Raw genomic sequence first — 16,980 nt, 5'->3', positions numbered from 1 at the left:
GTAAAAGCAGTCACTTGTCAGTCATCAGCCCTCACATGATCATCTCTGCTCAATGTCTGCCAATCACTGTGCTTGAAGTCTAAGCTGAAGGACACAAAGTGATGTCTCCAAATATTGAGAAGCAGAGAACATCAGCATTTTGTGCTACCGTTCCTGAATCAGTTCATTGAGAAGTCTGATTGTTGATATGTGTGACTAAGGTTGTGTTATCTCCTCGGCAGCTGTGCGCACATGTGGACCAGATCAGTTCAAATGTGATGATGGGAACTGCATCCTGGGCAGCAGACAGTGTAACAGCGTCAGAGACTGCACCGACGGCTCAGATGAACTCAACTGCAAAAACAGTAAGCTCTCTCTCTCTCTGTCTCTGTCTCTGTCTCTGTCTCTGTCTCTCTGTCTCTGTGTGGCTTTTAATTCTCCTGAGGCCGTGGTCAGGTGCAGAAACATTATTTTTAGGGTTTAAACCTCGAAGGAGTTACAACCCTTCTGTGATTGTGGCTGTTCAGTATTCTCATGTTCTGCTGCATGGCCTCAGAGCTGGAACGAGCTGGAACCATGAAAGTTGGCCTAATAACTGGAATATGAGCCCAATTGGGCAGACTGTGCTGTAATTAAGACCTAAAAATTCCATTTTGGGAAGGCTACATTTCTCACACTTTAATTCTGATTGACTTGAAATTTCACACCCAAGTCCAGTTCAGTGTGCTCTACAAAAAAGCCTGCTGCAGCAGCTCCTGCTCACTATTGCGCTTTTTCCTCTTTTAGTTTCTTGTTCATTTGTCCGCTTATTGTTTTCACTATTATTTATTGTTCTTATTGTTTTTTGTACTTCTTATTGCTGCTCTTCTATTTTACTATCCACTTGTTGCCGTAATAATACAAAGTAAATGAATATCTTGGCTCATAAAAGTCCACCATAATGGATCTATTTGCTAATTCCAAAAAGTAGATGTCATTTTGACTCAATCAACACCAAATTAGGTTTACATCCTTGTGAGGCAGAGATAAACATTTCTACCATAAATGAAAAGATCATTCTAAAAACATGACAGCCATTGCTAAGGGCGGGACTTAGCAAAATACTGGCCATAGATAGCTCATTAACTGTTTGTCCAATCATCATAAATCCTGGTACAAAACTTAAGTCCACGATTAGGAACCGGTCAGCCAAAGTATTTGGAGCCACACCCTTAGGGGACACCAAAATTGACACAAATATGTCTGAAAACCTGGAGGAACAAATTGCATGCTATTGAGACAAGTATTGACTACATTCTGAATTGTAACTCAAAATATCTGAGCAACCTAACTGGAGACATTTCGTGCTATGTCCTGAACATACACAGTTTCATTTCAATCTGAAGGAGGGATAAATGATGGAACTTTGCCTGCACAGTTACTGAAATGCTGCAGGCTTTGATGATTGGTGTCTCTCCTTTTTTCTTTTTTTTTTAAACAGAATTAAATTAGCTGAAGTGACTTTGCTGACCTCCCATAAAACCTGAAACCTGCTCATCGCTGCTCACGGCTTTAATTTCGTCCAGTTTAGCTGCAAAAGGTTTGAACAGCAAACTGCAGCTTTCAGCTCTATTTATTTTATTGTCTTTTTGGTATGCGTGTTTGTAATTCCCACCTCAGGCTGCCCTCAGCTTCAGAGGCAGCGTAGATGCTCTGAATATGTAAATGTTGGGCGTCTTCATATTTTCCACACGTGTAACATCAGTATTCACCTCAGGTTGTGCTCAGGTGCAGCAGACAATGAATAGATTTAGTTTTTATTACATATTTTGATCCATCTAATCTACAATCTAATGCCTACAGTCTACTTCTGTAATATGCTGCTTTGTTTAGGTGCTCACTTACAAGATGAATGTCATACAAACTGTTATCTTGTTTCATTGCTGCTTTTTATTCTTCCTTCAGGAAAAGAAAATAGACCTGAAAGAGTTGACAGCTTTGTGTCGCAGTGCAGATTCTATTTTAGTGACTTGAGCTTCTAAACAGAAAGATGAGAAGCTGCTGGAAGAACTGAGAAAACCCCTTCAACTGTTGTGTTTTATGAAACCTTTCCAAAAAGTTGATACAGTACAGATCTGGGAAAAACTGCCAAGCTTTAAACTAATCAGTCAACTTTAATAGAGGAGTTTGACATTTTTGTGTGTCAGAAAGGCCACTTCATTGGCTGCCTCTGCCAAGAACGAGATGAGAAGATTGATGCCTTGCACGCCTTTTTGAGCAAAGCACAGAGATGGATCCAGGAGGTCACAGCTTAGTTTAGCTTAGCTTAGCATAATGAGCGCAGGGGAATAATGTGACGGCTCTTTTAACCTCCGCATGTCTCCACAGTGACTCAGTGCAACGGGCCGGAGAAGTTCAAGTGTCGCAGCGGGGAGTGTATCGAGATGAGCAAAGTGTGCAACAAGGCCCGAGACTGTCCCGACTGGAGCGACGAGCCCATCAAGGAATGCAGTGAGTAAACATAAAAATAATCTGCCTCTAAAGCCGGGATCACTGACATTTAGCTGGATCACGATTAAAATACCACTACCCTTTAAAACAACACACATGCAGATATGAATGATCTTGTGTTTTTGAGTTGTGAACTGCAAATGTCACTTGTTTAAAAAGCCTTGTGGTAGCTCCCCAGTAAACAGCTCTAAATCTGAGCAACAGGAAGACCGTTTGGACCAGAAATATTTCAACTGTGTCCACAAACCTTCTTCTGTATTCTGTTGCCTTGCACCAAAGTGACCAAAGGAAAGGATTCCTCTTCCTGTAGTCAAAGAAGTATCCACACCTGAAAGAGGAGAGTTTTTAATTTGAGCCATCGGGGTTAAACCTACACGACGCTCCTCCTCCTGTGTTTCACATGCTGGTGAAATGTTGGTGCTTTTCAGAATAAATTGAGCATATTGCAGATTTAATGTGCCTGGCAGTTCAGCGTGAGAAAACGAATAGCGCTTGTAAATAATTCTCTTTCATTGATCAAAGAAGTCGGCCAAAAGTGATGATGCTTTTCCACTATCAGAAGTGTGTGTGTGTGTGTGTGTGTGTGTGTGTGTGTGTGTGTGTGTGTGTACTACGATCATGGAGGATGATTGGCATGTATTGTAAATAGTAAATTCAAAAGACCCTTAAAAATATAACACTATTTGTATCTTTCAACTATAATATTAAAGGTCAGATGACAAGCTTTTTTTTAAATATTACATGTTGAGTTTTTAGCCTTCGGAACATTAAATTTAAATAATAAGAACTGGCAGCAAGTTGTGAAAAGTTAAAGGTCTGTACTTTTATTTTTTTATTTTTTTATTGAACGCTCCGAGTCAGATACCACACTCAGTGTTATCGACCTCTTTGTCTTTGTTTAACATATTGTGGAGTTTGCTGCTGCTTCAGCTTCACAATTTGCTGCTCTTCAAATGCACATTTCAACTTTGATTCCTCCTTTCTTTGTTCTGTACATAGTTGGAGCAGATTTACATAAACAAAATAGAGCAATGCAGTTTTTAGATGACTTTCCAACCTGTGCTCGTTAGCTGTGTGTAGTCACTGACACAATGAGTCTGCTTTCACACAGTGACTGGGCTCATCGTTTGACACATCCAGACAGATCTTAGATTAGGGCCACAGGGCCACATGGCCACGGTTCCTTTGTTTCATCTCCTTCTGGAGGTCTGTGGCATATGGGCCAACCTGCTGAGCACAGCTGCTGACACACATATCCAGGCAAGATGATTGAGTTTTTATTAAATGTTCTGAACCATCATTCAATCATGAGTCTTTATTTAAGTCAGTATTCAAACAGCTAAATGCACTTAGATGTATCTTTAGGCTAGACTAGTTTTTCTCCATTATTGCAAAACTAAAACAAAAGAATAGGCAGAATATGGACTTATACGTACGTGTGTGTGTGTGTGTGGTGTCATTCTGCAGAAGCCCAGTGTTGTTTTCAGCTGATTTAATGAAGGTAAACACAGTGAGCAGCTGTGTGTAATGGCTGTGGATTTAACAACATATCAGTTCTGCCGCCTTTCAGAAGCTGCACGGATTTAAAGGAGAAATATGTAACACTTGACAGCAAGTATATAAAACATGTACTGCAGTCAAAATATTGGAGAGCGTTGCCCGCCCCCCCCCCCCCCCCCCCCCCCCCCCCGGGTCCCCTGCTCACCACACTCGGAGCTCTCTCAGGATTTTTAGGTCGGGTGGAATCTATCTCAGTTGATCCACTTTGTTTGTTTGCTTCCAGCTGCAGCACTCTGTGTTTGTGTGCCAGTGTTTTATATCGAGCACCATGTCTTAAAACCACCATCAGGTTGGATTAGCAGTGAGTGGAATCACACAGACCAAAAGACAAAACAAAACAGACACTCAGCACCAGTATGGAAATTTTGAAAGGAGAACATCCTGGCTGTAGAGAAGCTGGCATGCTTACTTAACCTCTGATAACACATTATAGTTGTTTTATGACTTAGTACAGTAAAATATATTAAATATTAGTCCTTTTTACTGAACTGAAGCAGAAGCTCTTCACACAGTATAAAGCAGCTGTGAACAACAGATACAGTAAGAACCACACACATTCATTTACAGATCAGTACACATGCTTGACCCACATTCAACATTATTTTCTGTGCAGATTTTGGTCAGAATGTTTATAATTAAAACAGCTTGTTTATGTTTCAAGCACTAATCCCTAACTGTAGCACATTTACAGCAAGTATTAAGTCTCCCCCCCCCAGCTCCTGGTTGCAGTCTTAATTATAATAAATAAGGATATGTTTACCGTTGTGTCACCTGATGGGTCTGACATTTTCAGTGAAAACAAACCAGATGGAACAAACTTCTTCCAAAACACATTCAACCTTTTAACCATTAACCTTACAGACGTATTTAATCACACTTTATATCCTCCAGAAAATGTGACATTTTCTAGTATTACATCAGTATCAAAATGTGCACATTGGAGCATAAGAACAACATCCTCAAAGCATCAGTTTGAATGTAGGCCGGTCATGGTGATCCACAGTGTGTGTTTAAAACGGTCCGTACTGTCTGTGTATTATAGTAACCATCCTCTCTCACGTTCTTCAGATATAAACGAGTGTCTCCTGAACAACGGCGGCTGCTCCCACATCTGCAAAGACATGGCCATCGGCTTTGAGTGTGACTGCACACCTGGACTGCAGCTCATAGACCACAAGACCTGCGGAGGTATGTCACCCACTGACTATGTAGCATCAGTCATAAATACACTCAACAGTACTTGATAACTTAACCATCAACCTCAACAATAGATGAAGCTATCCTTTATGTATAATTCTAGTCTTGATCTGACACTGACACAAGAAAAACCTCCTGAAGCCAATACGTTAGTTTTCCAAAAAAAGGTGAGACCCAGTCTGGCAGGAACCTGAGGATCGTGACACCCAGGCAAATTAATCCAAGAATAATTAGACCTCATCCAAAATGTGGTGCACAGAGCCAAAGAGTGAGAGCAGCATGACACTCCACCAATGAAGAAGAAGCTGCACTCAAAAGAGCAGTGATATAATTTATTTTCTTCTGTAATGAGTAATAGCCAGCATGTGGTCAGAGCTGATATAGAGGACCCTACTGGCCCCATTAGGCTGAATAGAACTGGTGTCTGGCTGGGTTTCCCTTATTAGGTGAACCCCTGAAGATCTCAGCATTATTTTAAAATATATATATTTTTTTTTAGTAGATAATGAAAAAAAGTTTAACCATGGCCAACAAGGTCATAGTTCCCCGTTTGCTCACATGTGTATGAAATCAATTGACTTTGGTATTTAATAATTTGATGTGTTGATGCACAGTTGGTTCATTCTAGCTTGTCTGACCAAATTACTCTTTTTTTTCTTTTTTTCCCTTTTTTTTTAAAGTTCAGTTTTTTTAAAGTATATAACATCCCTGAACTGAAAATGTCAGCAGGTTATTTTTGTGGCTGGTTTGAGGGAGTGTGTCAATAGTCTCTTGTCTTTCTGGGAAATCACTCATCTAACAGGCGAGGTCAGACATGATCTATATCTGTTGAATTGGAGATATTTCAGTTACAGCCGATACATGCTCTTATTGTGCTCTTCTGGCCCCCCGAAAGGTTTAAGTGTGTAATGTGATTGGCTGTGTTGTAATCTTTTTTTTTTTTTCTTTTTATTCCCCTCTCCATTCTAAAAGCTGAAATCCTCTTGGTCATGTTCAGGAGGCTCAGATCCGACACAGTTTTGTAACCGAGTCAATCTTGGCCTGGAACGCTCCGTTGGATATTGTGTCTAATCCCATCTGGAATGGACCCTGCCCGCTCACACAGAGGCTCTTTAATCTACTCCCCACATTTAAAATCGCCACTAAACAGCCCCCAAACATTTGCCTGTTTACATTGAATTCTGGTGAGAGCAGCTTGTTGCTAAAGAGCAGTTCTGGCAAAACATCAGCGGCAGCAATTAAAGTTAGATTAAATTTCATTTAGCGTGTTTCCGGGCTCACGAGTTTACGATCTCACGCAATACAAAACCCAAAAAAGCAAAGAATGAAATGACTGTAAAAGTTTGTGTTTGCATGAGCCTGATTACCCAGTTTTGAAGCGCTCATGCAGATGTGATTAATTAAACATGTCAGATACCAGCTGTTTTCTTGTTTTCTCATCATCCTCCCCCCTCTCCCTCTCTCTCTATCTCTCTATCTCTCTTTCTCCGCAGACATCAATGAGTGTTTGAACCCCGGCATCTGCAGTCAGATCTGTATCAACCTGAAGGGAGGATACAAGTGCGAATGCCACAACGGCTACCAGATGGATCCGACCAGCGGAGTCTGCAAAGCTGTCGGTGAGTCAACAGCTGGGAATACAACAAGTCCCCTACGAGAAATAACAGCAAGACGCACAGCGCTGAACTACCACTCCAAATACTTTGATTTTCTCTGCGTTTCCGGCTTTTTCCACTTTCCACAGTTCAAAACAGATGATTATATAGCATCGCTACATAAAAAGCACCACGGAGAGCCACAGCAGACTACAGTCTGGATGTTTGACTCAACAGAAATAGTTGAATCAGCATCTTTCCCAAACAGCCTGTCATTTTGAATCCTGTAGTTTCTGGTGCTGTAGAATTGTAATGCATTTATATCAATGTGGATTAAACGTAATAAGCTTCATTCATTCCTGGCGTTCTGTATCAGACCACATTAGGTTTAAAAAGGTAAACTGGCAGCTTTAAAAAATGCCCAAATGAACCAAAATGTCCTGCGAAATTGATAGTTTTCATGTGCAATTAATTTCTATCACATTGTCATATGGATCATAAGCCCTCAAAATATATATATATAGCCTACATTACCACTGTGCTCAGAAATAAAGTCAAGCTTCAATTATGTGGGATCATACTTTGAGCTCCAGACTCAGCGTTTTTGGGGGGAATGTGGACTGTGTGTAAAATCAGCTCTCTTCAGCTGAGTCAGGCACATTTCAGATCTCAGTGGAGGTTATCATCACGAAGCACTTTTCTTGGCTCTTCCATTCGTCTCGCTGTTAACACAGATAAGCCGACATCATTTTTGAATCTTTGAATAACACTTTACAAAAAGTGGTGATGATAGGTTGTTGAAAACGTGAAAATCGCAGGAAAAATCATGTTCACTGGGTTTTCTCATACATTCATTTATTTACGGCAGCTCGCCCCAATAACACTTTGCCAACCTCAAATTGATTTCCTGTTTTGTAGGAGCTGCTCACCCTCCTCCCCACAGTCTTTCTCTCTCTCTGATATACTCCCAAACAGACGTGGACACACCTGCACTATGACTAGTTGTCCTCCAGCTGCAGACAAACACCTGAGAGGCGCTCACACTGTCTCCACTTCAAAAAAACATGAACACTTACAGATCGATTCTGCCTCCATCACTTTGTAAAGCACCCATCATCATAAATTGTAAACAAGGTCAATGGTGCATTCAGGTGCACCTCGTAAAACCCTGAAATCTATACTCGATAGACCATGAAAGTTGTTTTTAAAAGAGAAAGTTTCAATTTTGTCTTTTTAACTGCAGCATTTGAGTCTTTGAGTAAAATGAAAAGATAGCAAAAGAATCTGAAGGAGGAAACAATGAATATTGTCAAGTATTTATCATTGAATATTTTCAGAAAGGCTCTCCTGTTTGTCGTAGTGCTGGAGAAGAGATGTCCGTCTCCAGTCTGATCACATGATGTTTGACCATGTCAGCAGTAAAAAGACTTTATTGTGTAGCTTGTTGACAAAGACCATCACTGTATCAGCCTGACAGTGTGTGTGTGTTGTGGGTTTGTGGGTTCCGGTTGTTTTCCAGATAACTTGTCATCAGACCATATAAACTTGTATAATTATAACAATCTTGGATCATAGATCATTTTTGTTCATGTATTTCATCTATTTGGACTAAATGGTTATCCTCTACTATACGTTTCTCTTTGGTTTTCTCTGCTGTGAAAGATTATAAAAGAACTTCAAACACTATTAAAGAATCTTTTAAAGATGAAATAAGACTTGATGCGTCAGATATTAATCAGGTCTAAAAGATGTGAAAGACTTGGGCATCAAAAAGCAGAGCAGTGCAGACCTGATGAAGAGGTTAGCTGTCAGACTGACCTTCACTTTCTGTCTCTGATCTAACAGTCTTCCCTGTCCTCAGGTAAGGAGCCCAGTCTGATCTTCACTAACCGGCGTGACATCCGTCGTCTGGGCCTGGAGAGGAAGGAGTACACTCAGATAGTGGAGCAGCAGAGGAACACGGTGGCTCTGGATGCAGACTTTGACCAGCAGATGATTTTTTGGGCTGACCTGGGCCAGAAGGCCATATACAGGTAGAGTTAGGTTTAACTAAGAGGCTTTGGCTCACATGGTGTCCATGATTGTTGGAAATCATCAGGGACTTCTGTGTTATTATCTGAGCTTTCAGAAAAGTTTGTCTCTCATTCCTGATAACTTGGATGTTTGATTTATTCACTGTAACTCCCATATGATCTGAACACAGCATAACTCTAAGGCACTCTAACAAGTATTGACTATCAATATTTCTACAATTTTTATTTCAATTCCTGAGACTGACGTTCCCCACAAAACTGTCTACTGCCTCATCACTAATAGTAAATTATTACGTAATATTGAACACATTGTCAGCATTTGAATCATCCAGTGGACACGTGTTGTCTGACTGAAGAGCACACCTGCACAAAATGAGTCTGAGATGTCTTCAAGTTCTTTCTGCACAGAGGATAAACACTGTTGATTTGTTGATAGTTGTAAGAATCTAAGAATTGTAAGCTTTCCAACAGTTTATTTTCCTGCTGTGAACCTTTCAGCCTCCTGGGAACGATGGTGTGGCTACAGACTTGTAATCTTTTCAAGGCAAGATTAGCTGTGAAAGTCTGACCCACATAGTTTTGTGTTGTATTAGTCAGTGATACATTGGACAGTTAAAGCTGTGTGTAACAGGGACACTGTCTCTGTCCTTCCTCTATCCCTGGCAGCACTGTACTGGACAAACGAGGGGACATCAGCACCCACAACAAAGTGATAGACAACGTCCAGACTCCCGTGGGGATCGCCGTGGACTGGATCTACAAGAACCTGTACTGGTCCGATCTCAACACCAAAACCATCTCGGTGGCCAACTTCAACGGGACCAAGCAGAGAGTTCTGTTCAACAGAGGCCTCAAAGAACCGGCCGCCATCGCTGTGGATCCACTGTCTGGGTGGGTGCAACACTTTGTTCTGATGATGACGGGTGGAAATTTTGTCCTACCAGTTTACAATATACATTTACTGTGTGTGTGTGTGTGTGTTTTTGTCCTGCAGGTTTCTGTACTGGTCTGACTGGGGCGAGCCAGCCAAGATTGAGAAGTCCGGTATGAATGGAGTGGACAGACAAGTTCTGGTGGCGACGGACATCCAGTGGCCTAATGGAATAACCCTCGGTAGGAAAACACACACACACACACACACACACACACACACACACACACACACACACACACACACACACACACACACACACACACACACACACACTGCAGAATTAATGAGTCATCCATTTCCACATCATCACAGCACATTTTTCTTCTCTGCTGATCCTTCACACGAAAAGGAAAATCACATACCAGAGCACAATCTTCTTTGACCGATTATAAATGAAGTTTTATGCGTTTGACTAATCCAACAAATTGAATATCTTACAAATCACTTATCTCTGACTTGGCATTTCATCCATTAACTGTACTTTAATTGATTTTTCCAGAAAATACACTGCGTCATTATACAAATAAACACCGTGGTATGCGTCATTATACAAATAAACACTGTGGTATGAATACATTCGCCTCGCTGTAGAAGCTTCCTATCTCACACAAGAGCAGGAAAATGAGCAGAATGCAGTGAAGCCACAGAGGTTTGGTCAGTCAGCATCACCCTATCATCTATAAGGCTACTCAGCTGTTTTTAAATGCCCATTTGTTCTCTGTGGGCTGTCAAAAGGCATTCAGAGAAATAGAGGTAATCACTAACTGAAGAAGGCTAAGGGGAAAAAAGGGTAGATTTATGGTGAGTTTGAGCAGTCCTAGTATTTAAATGTTTAAGATTTTGCCTGACTTTTACTTTCTTTTAGCAATTTCTGAGTATCCTGGTAAATAATATTGTTATAATATTAGTATTGTGTAAATAATCTTTAATCTGTCACTTAAATATCGAAACTATGCATCAAAAGCTCCTTTCGAAACTTCTTTCAGGGTTTATGCTGGCAGTGCTTAATCCTCAACTGACACTCGAACTCTGTGTAGCACTTTAACCACAGTCGACAGTTAATCTGCTACCTATATTTTGTTCAGCGCCTCTGTTCTCAGCAGCTTCCTCAGCCTCTTCCACCGCTCCAAAGGAAAATTGCAGCCATTTCTACTTTTCATACACATCTCTTCATCTGTCGATCCTCACGAGACGCATTTACTAATGACTAATGGCTTCTGACCCTAATGGAAAATTGCAGCCTCACCACTTATGAGACACTGTGGATTTCCCCCCTAAGGATCAATACAGCATCCTTATTAAAGGAGCTCACTGCTGGAACACACTGGATGTAAATGGATCATATTTATTGTGTGTTAACCGCATTGAGTCGCTACACTTACTATCAACACCTGACCACATTATATGATCAATGTTCTGCTTTTGTTCAGCCTCTTTTTCTTCTCTTTCTGAGTCTGCACACACACACACACACACACACAGTGGTAAAGTCATTGATCTATCTTTGTTAATGAAATGTTGTATTGATTTTTTTCCCTTTACTTTTCCTATGCCTTTTTCATCCTTTCATACCCCCTATTCTCTCTTCATCTCCCTTTTTTTAAAAATTCAATCTTCATCTGCCCCCCCCCCCCCCCCCCTCCTTTCCACTCATCTTTTTTCCTGTTTACTCTCCATTCTTCTGCGTTCTTCATCTTGTTTCTCTCGCCCTTCATCTCCCTCTCAGATCTGATCAAAGGCAGGCTGTACTGGGTGGACTCTAAGCTGCACATGCTCTGCAGCGTCGACCTGAACGGAGACAACAGGAAAAAAGTCCTGCAGTCTTCCGAATACCTGGCTCACCCCTTCGCTCTCACCGTTTTTGAGGTACCGCCGACGTCCGATTCTCCCTCACATCATCGGTTTCCTGTTGTTCTCATCTCAAGATTCTTTCTATTGTGTTTGATTTCAACAACAGATCAGACAGTAAACATCACATCGCAGCAAAGCAAATTAGCTTTAGTTAGCCCTGATACAGGAACGTCATAGAATATATCTAGTATGACGGTCTGTTTTGACAATCTTAGTGTTATACAGTTAATCAGCTTTTAGTGCAGAGTCACCACTAACCTGAAGTTCACCTCCCTCTGATGTTTACAGTCCTCATCTCTGCTGGAATCACACTATGAATTAGCAACACAATCATTTTCACTCTGTTTCTGTTTCATCATATATGAGAATTCGGCTTCTCATGGGATTTTGAGGTTACCTAGCAACACGGCTCTAAACACTCGCATATCATTCATTGTGGTGTTCTCTGTATTTACTCAGTCATTCATTACATGCTCCTTTCTGTTAACCGTTACCCTCACTTACTACATGTATATTAAATAACAATCAGAAGGGGGATTTTTTAATCTGAATGTGTGCACTAGTTCAAACGGCACACTTCAAGCTTCACACACGTCTCGTATCTAACAAAAACAAACGTCCTGTATTTGTAGAGTCAGTAAAGCTTCTCTCTTCTCTCTTGCGTGAGTAGTGAACATGCGGCTCTACTCGCTCTCTCACCTTCACCCACACACACAACCGCTAACTCACTCCCACTCTGACAGTTGGCACATTGATTCACATGCAGGCGCAGTGCTTCAGGTACAGCTCATGTCTGAACACTTTAGCACCATTTAACAAGTAATTCAACTAGATGGCATCCTCTAACACTCTTTATAGTCGGAGTAAAACTAAACTTTCTATCTTTTGGCAGCAGATGACGTGCGATTTAACTTATGAACAGTCCATTAAAGGGTTTTTATGTTCAGTGCTTTCATCTCTTGCAGTCTCATAGCTGCTTAATAGAGGAAAATAATCCTCTGCTGCCAGGAATTTGGGGGTTTTTTTTGGGATAAACGTAAAGAAATAAGGTAACTAACATAAGCAAGACCCAGACTGAACAGACAGGAACAGAGCACACATGTATACACAGACATGCATTTGATTGACACGGCTGGTCTCTGCAGTGTCATGCAGGAACAGGACACAGATGGTCTCACACAGATGGCTGAATTTATGATGCAGCATCTATGTCCCCCTCATTTCATTTATACTCTACAGTTTCCTCATCTAAACATCAACATTAAGATGTCACTTTTATTTTTGAAAGTTTTGTTCTTCCTGGAATAATTGGAACTGAATATCTATACACATTTGCACAGTGTCCTAGAGGTATTCTTTGTGGAAATGTCTTTTATTCACCTATGGAAACGAAACCTTGAAGCAAATGTAACATGGTGAGTAGAAAGCAGTTGTAGTGAAATATTAATAACATGCAGAAAGAGCTGATTCTAATTAGGCAGGATAAGTATATTTACATGACATTAATATTAAGACCAGAGCGTCTGAAAGTCTTGCTTCTGATTAGCTGGCACTGTATAGTGGGCTACTTCAAACTTCTGCAAGTAACCATGGCAACAGTACCCATGTTTTTATGTTTAAGCTACAGCAATACCCAAATGCATGAAATGATCAATGATTGATTTCTGGTCTTTGGTGATTGGCCTGTGTTGTTGGCTTTATACTCTCATATTGAGGCAGCTTCTACATTATCGTAGTTGAAGCTTTTAACTGTTTTGTATAAAAATACGATTTTTTTTTTTTTCTTCTGTCCTCTCCAGGATCGCGTCTTTTGGACAGACGGGGAAAACAAAGCCATCTACGGCGCAAACAAGTTCACCGGCTCCGACGTCACGACGCTGGCCAGCAACCTGAACGACCCGCAGGACATCATAGTTTATCACGAGCTCATCCAGCTATCAGGTACATGAACGGGACGCTTACTGATCAATAAGATGATTTTTCTAGCCCGTCCATCGTTTCCAGTTCTGCACGCTCAGTGACGTTACGGCAACATCAGGGTGAAGCCCCCTTTTTTTCCCAGTAGCTGCTGCTGTGAGTTAATGAAGGTTAATGAAGGGAAAGTTAATCAGAGATGACTGTAATTACACATGATTCAGGTACAGGGACTACTAATGATCCTCATCATTTTAGCTGTAGTCATGCAGCCAGAAGTGACACAGGTCTACTTAGACAGTGACATCATTTACATGAGATTAATGGTAGAAAGCTGTACCAACATATACTAGCTTCATCACACAGCAATGTCAACTCAAGATACAGATCCAGATGCATAAAACTTCAGATTCATGTTTCCACTCCCACTATTAGCCATTGATGGATAGAGACACACCCATAATTACTGGTTTTCATATCATCACGTTGCCTGCATCACCAGTTCTCAGATCTTTCAATGAAAAAATTAGAAAGAAGTTTCACAAAATTGCGTCAGAAAGGTTCTGCAACAGTGTCAGAACAGCTGTTATTATACATTATCATTCATTCATCACATAGACCTTGTGGGGTCAAATTGGTCACTCAGACTCTTATCAGTTGTTCTTCAGAGGCTTGAAAAATCACCAGGAGGCTTCTCAGTTGAGTGCAGTAGAGTTTTATTGCCAGCAGTAAAACCTGAGACGACACACAGACAAGCTCTATGATAATATGATCTAACATTGAGCATTAGGTGTCTCCTTTTATACCCTAAAACTAGGAGAAATATCCAACTCCTTCTATGGTCTCATCCAATCCTCACTCTGCCAATAGCTATACCTAAACTTTGTTGACATGGGTCAAACCCCCCCCACCCCCCCCCCCAGCACAGGCTCCTGTTGGTTCTGTGTTCTGTCTGTCTTGTAATAGACTCTGCACCTGGCTCTTATCTCATCCTCTGGCCTTGGCTCTAGTCCCTCCAGCTCTCTGCTACACATATCATCCCCTCCCTGGTCTGTACTGGCCCTCTCTTCTCCTCCACACTGGTCCTGGCTCATACTGCTCTTCTTTTACACACTAACTTTCTGCAACACCACTATTGTCAAACCTTTGCTTTGCTTTTTTTCCCTTTTTATAACAAAGTTCCTTCTTCTAAATACACCATTATGTTTAGTCTTTTCTCTTACTGCATTTTAATAAAATGATTTATATTTGGTTACATGTTTCTCACACTTTTGTTTACATTTCACATCTGTGGTTTACAATACAGCAAACTCAATCAGTAAGTTCACTTTAACTCAGCAGGTGTAGAATAAACATACTTCATCCTTAACCCTTCACCTTAATCTGTAGTATAGCTGTTATTAATTGTACTTATCATTATGAGTATAATATATATATATACACCACAGCCTGTAAAGCATCATCTGCAGTGATATCTCATTATAAACCTTAATGGTTAGTTTGTAGCATTCATGCCTAAATGCCTAAATTTGTTTATAGGTTGTGTTTTCTACCTCCCACCTTATAAACTAAGGTTGGCTCTGGAGAATATGAGGGCAGCACATTCTGCTTTTATACATAGTTTATGTGTGGCGGATGCATTGTTTATACACTTGGATCCAGGTCTGCTCACTAGTCAGATCACATGGTCATCAAGGGATGGAGGTGGCTCAATATTTGAAATTTCAATATTTAAGCCAGCACATGAGAAGTACTCCATTTAACTGCAAATGTTAAAACTCTGCATTTAAAGACCCCTAACCCCCCACATGTCATACTTTGTAAATCTCAGCTCTGGAACAAGGTGCTAAGGGAATCTTGAGTTGGGATTGTGTGGTCGAACTTTGTCTTTATTAATAGATGAGTTCTTTCCTCTGCAGTTTGACTTTTCCTGCACTAACGAGCACAAAAACACACAGCGGTCCACATCAGTTCACGTCTATAAGGCCCGCAGCTCGCTCTGACAGCCCACATCAGACACACACACACACATCAGAGCAGGAGAGGTTGTGTTATCAGCCACTTTCCAGTATTGACTTAGTCTTGTGATGATTTATTTATTGTAAGGGTTCTTGTGTTTCAGTGTGGATGAGGGATGCAGCTTGATGTAGCTTTAATGTGTGTTTTATTTGTTACAGAAACCATAACTTTCCCCTCTTGTGTGCAGGTACTAACTGGTGCACAGAGAAAGGTGCAAACGGAGGCTGCAGCTACATGTGTCTGCCTGCTCCACAAATCAACAAACACTCCCCCAAATTCACCTGTGTGTGTCCAGAGGGACAGGAGCTGGCTGCTGACGGCTTCCGCTGCAGGCCCGGTGAGTCACAGCAGCACAGCTCAGAAATCCTTTTTTTGGGTTTTTTTTTTTTTTTGGCACACACATGTTCAGACCAGCCCACTAACAAATCAACCTGAAGTGTGTTTTACTCAAATCTATAACATGCAAGCTGTGATTTTGGAAAATTAGATAATATCCTCTCGTGCAACTTTTGACATGTTTCACAATTTCAAACAAAAGCTACTTTCTACTCATGCTCAAGCACATACAGGAAAAGTAAGACTTAATCTACATGTTATGAGCAGCTACAACCCTTTGTCTATTTTTAGCTATTAAAAACAACAATAAATGTGTATATACTGTATAGCACCTTTTTATACAATAAATACAGATCAAAGTGCTTTACAACAAAATAAATGACATACATTAGGTGCTTCACATTAAAAGGAACATAAAACAATGTTAAAAAAAGAACACAAAAAAATCACGTCATAAGATGGAGAGGAAAAAAAGGCAACAATTTTAATTTGGTTTCATTTCATTTTACACCACACAGCCTTTAAAACCAGGAAAAGACAACACTTATGTCATCACAATATTTAAATATCCAAAATCTAAGATATCTAGTCTCATATCACTGTTAGTATAATACATATTATCCAGCCCTGATATAAAGAAAAATGGTGTTGGTAGGAGCAAAACTGTGTGTTAAATTGAATTAAGGAAAGGTTTGTCATTTGAATTTCTCTAGGAGAGTGCAAACACTGATGCACCAAACAGGTGTGTGTGTGTGTGTGTGTGTGTGTGTGTGTGTGTGTGTGTGTGTCACAGTACCTACAAACGCATCTTCAATAAGACAGTCGTGTGATTTCCTGTCTGCTGTTTCTTTTCAAGAAGTGCCTCATCTTCAATAATTGTTTAAAAAGACTAAAGGCTTTCCCAGTTGATCCCAGCGAAACACAATCTGTAAGAAACTGAATGAGTTGAGTTGAATTCTTTGGGTTAAACAAGCTTTAATGCTCAGAGTTTCATCACTTTCTCCCTATTTTTTTTTTCTTTCTGCTGCTTCACAGCTGCTCCAGCATGTTTCCTCGCTGTGTGTGTCTGTGT

At 40.6% G+C, this 16,980-nt stretch overlaps 1 protein-coding gene across 2 annotated transcripts in view; it reads left to right on the top strand.

The window, feature by feature from the left end:
- Positions 1 to 16,980, top strand: part of vldlr (very low density lipoprotein receptor) — a 65,614-nt gene that overhangs the window by 37,826 nt on the left and 10,808 nt on the right. For both annotated transcript variants that reach the window (XM_053339679.1, XM_053339678.1), the window contains exons 7-16: positions 222 to 344; positions 2,347 to 2,469; positions 5,098 to 5,217; positions 6,720 to 6,845; positions 8,683 to 8,854; positions 9,521 to 9,745; positions 9,849 to 9,967; positions 11,515 to 11,654; positions 13,439 to 13,580; positions 15,760 to 15,909. In XM_053339679.1, coding sequence (XP_053195654.1) covers positions 222 to 344; positions 2,347 to 2,469; positions 5,098 to 5,217; positions 6,720 to 6,845; positions 8,683 to 8,854; positions 9,521 to 9,745; positions 9,849 to 9,967; positions 11,515 to 11,654; positions 13,439 to 13,580; positions 15,760 to 15,909 — 1,440 coding nt within the window. The remainder of the gene's footprint in view (positions 1 to 221; positions 345 to 2,346; positions 2,470 to 5,097; positions 5,218 to 6,719; positions 6,846 to 8,682; positions 8,855 to 9,520; positions 9,746 to 9,848; positions 9,968 to 11,514; positions 11,655 to 13,438; positions 13,581 to 15,759; positions 15,910 to 16,980) is intronic.

This window comes from Scomber japonicus, chromosome 19 (assembly GCF_027409825.1).
Source record: "Scomber japonicus isolate fScoJap1 chromosome 19, fScoJap1.pri, whole genome shotgun sequence".
Lineage (NCBI taxonomy): Eukaryota > Metazoa > Chordata > Actinopteri > Scombriformes > Scombridae > Scomber > Scomber japonicus.
This window is presented reverse-complemented; position numbering and strand designations above follow the sequence as displayed.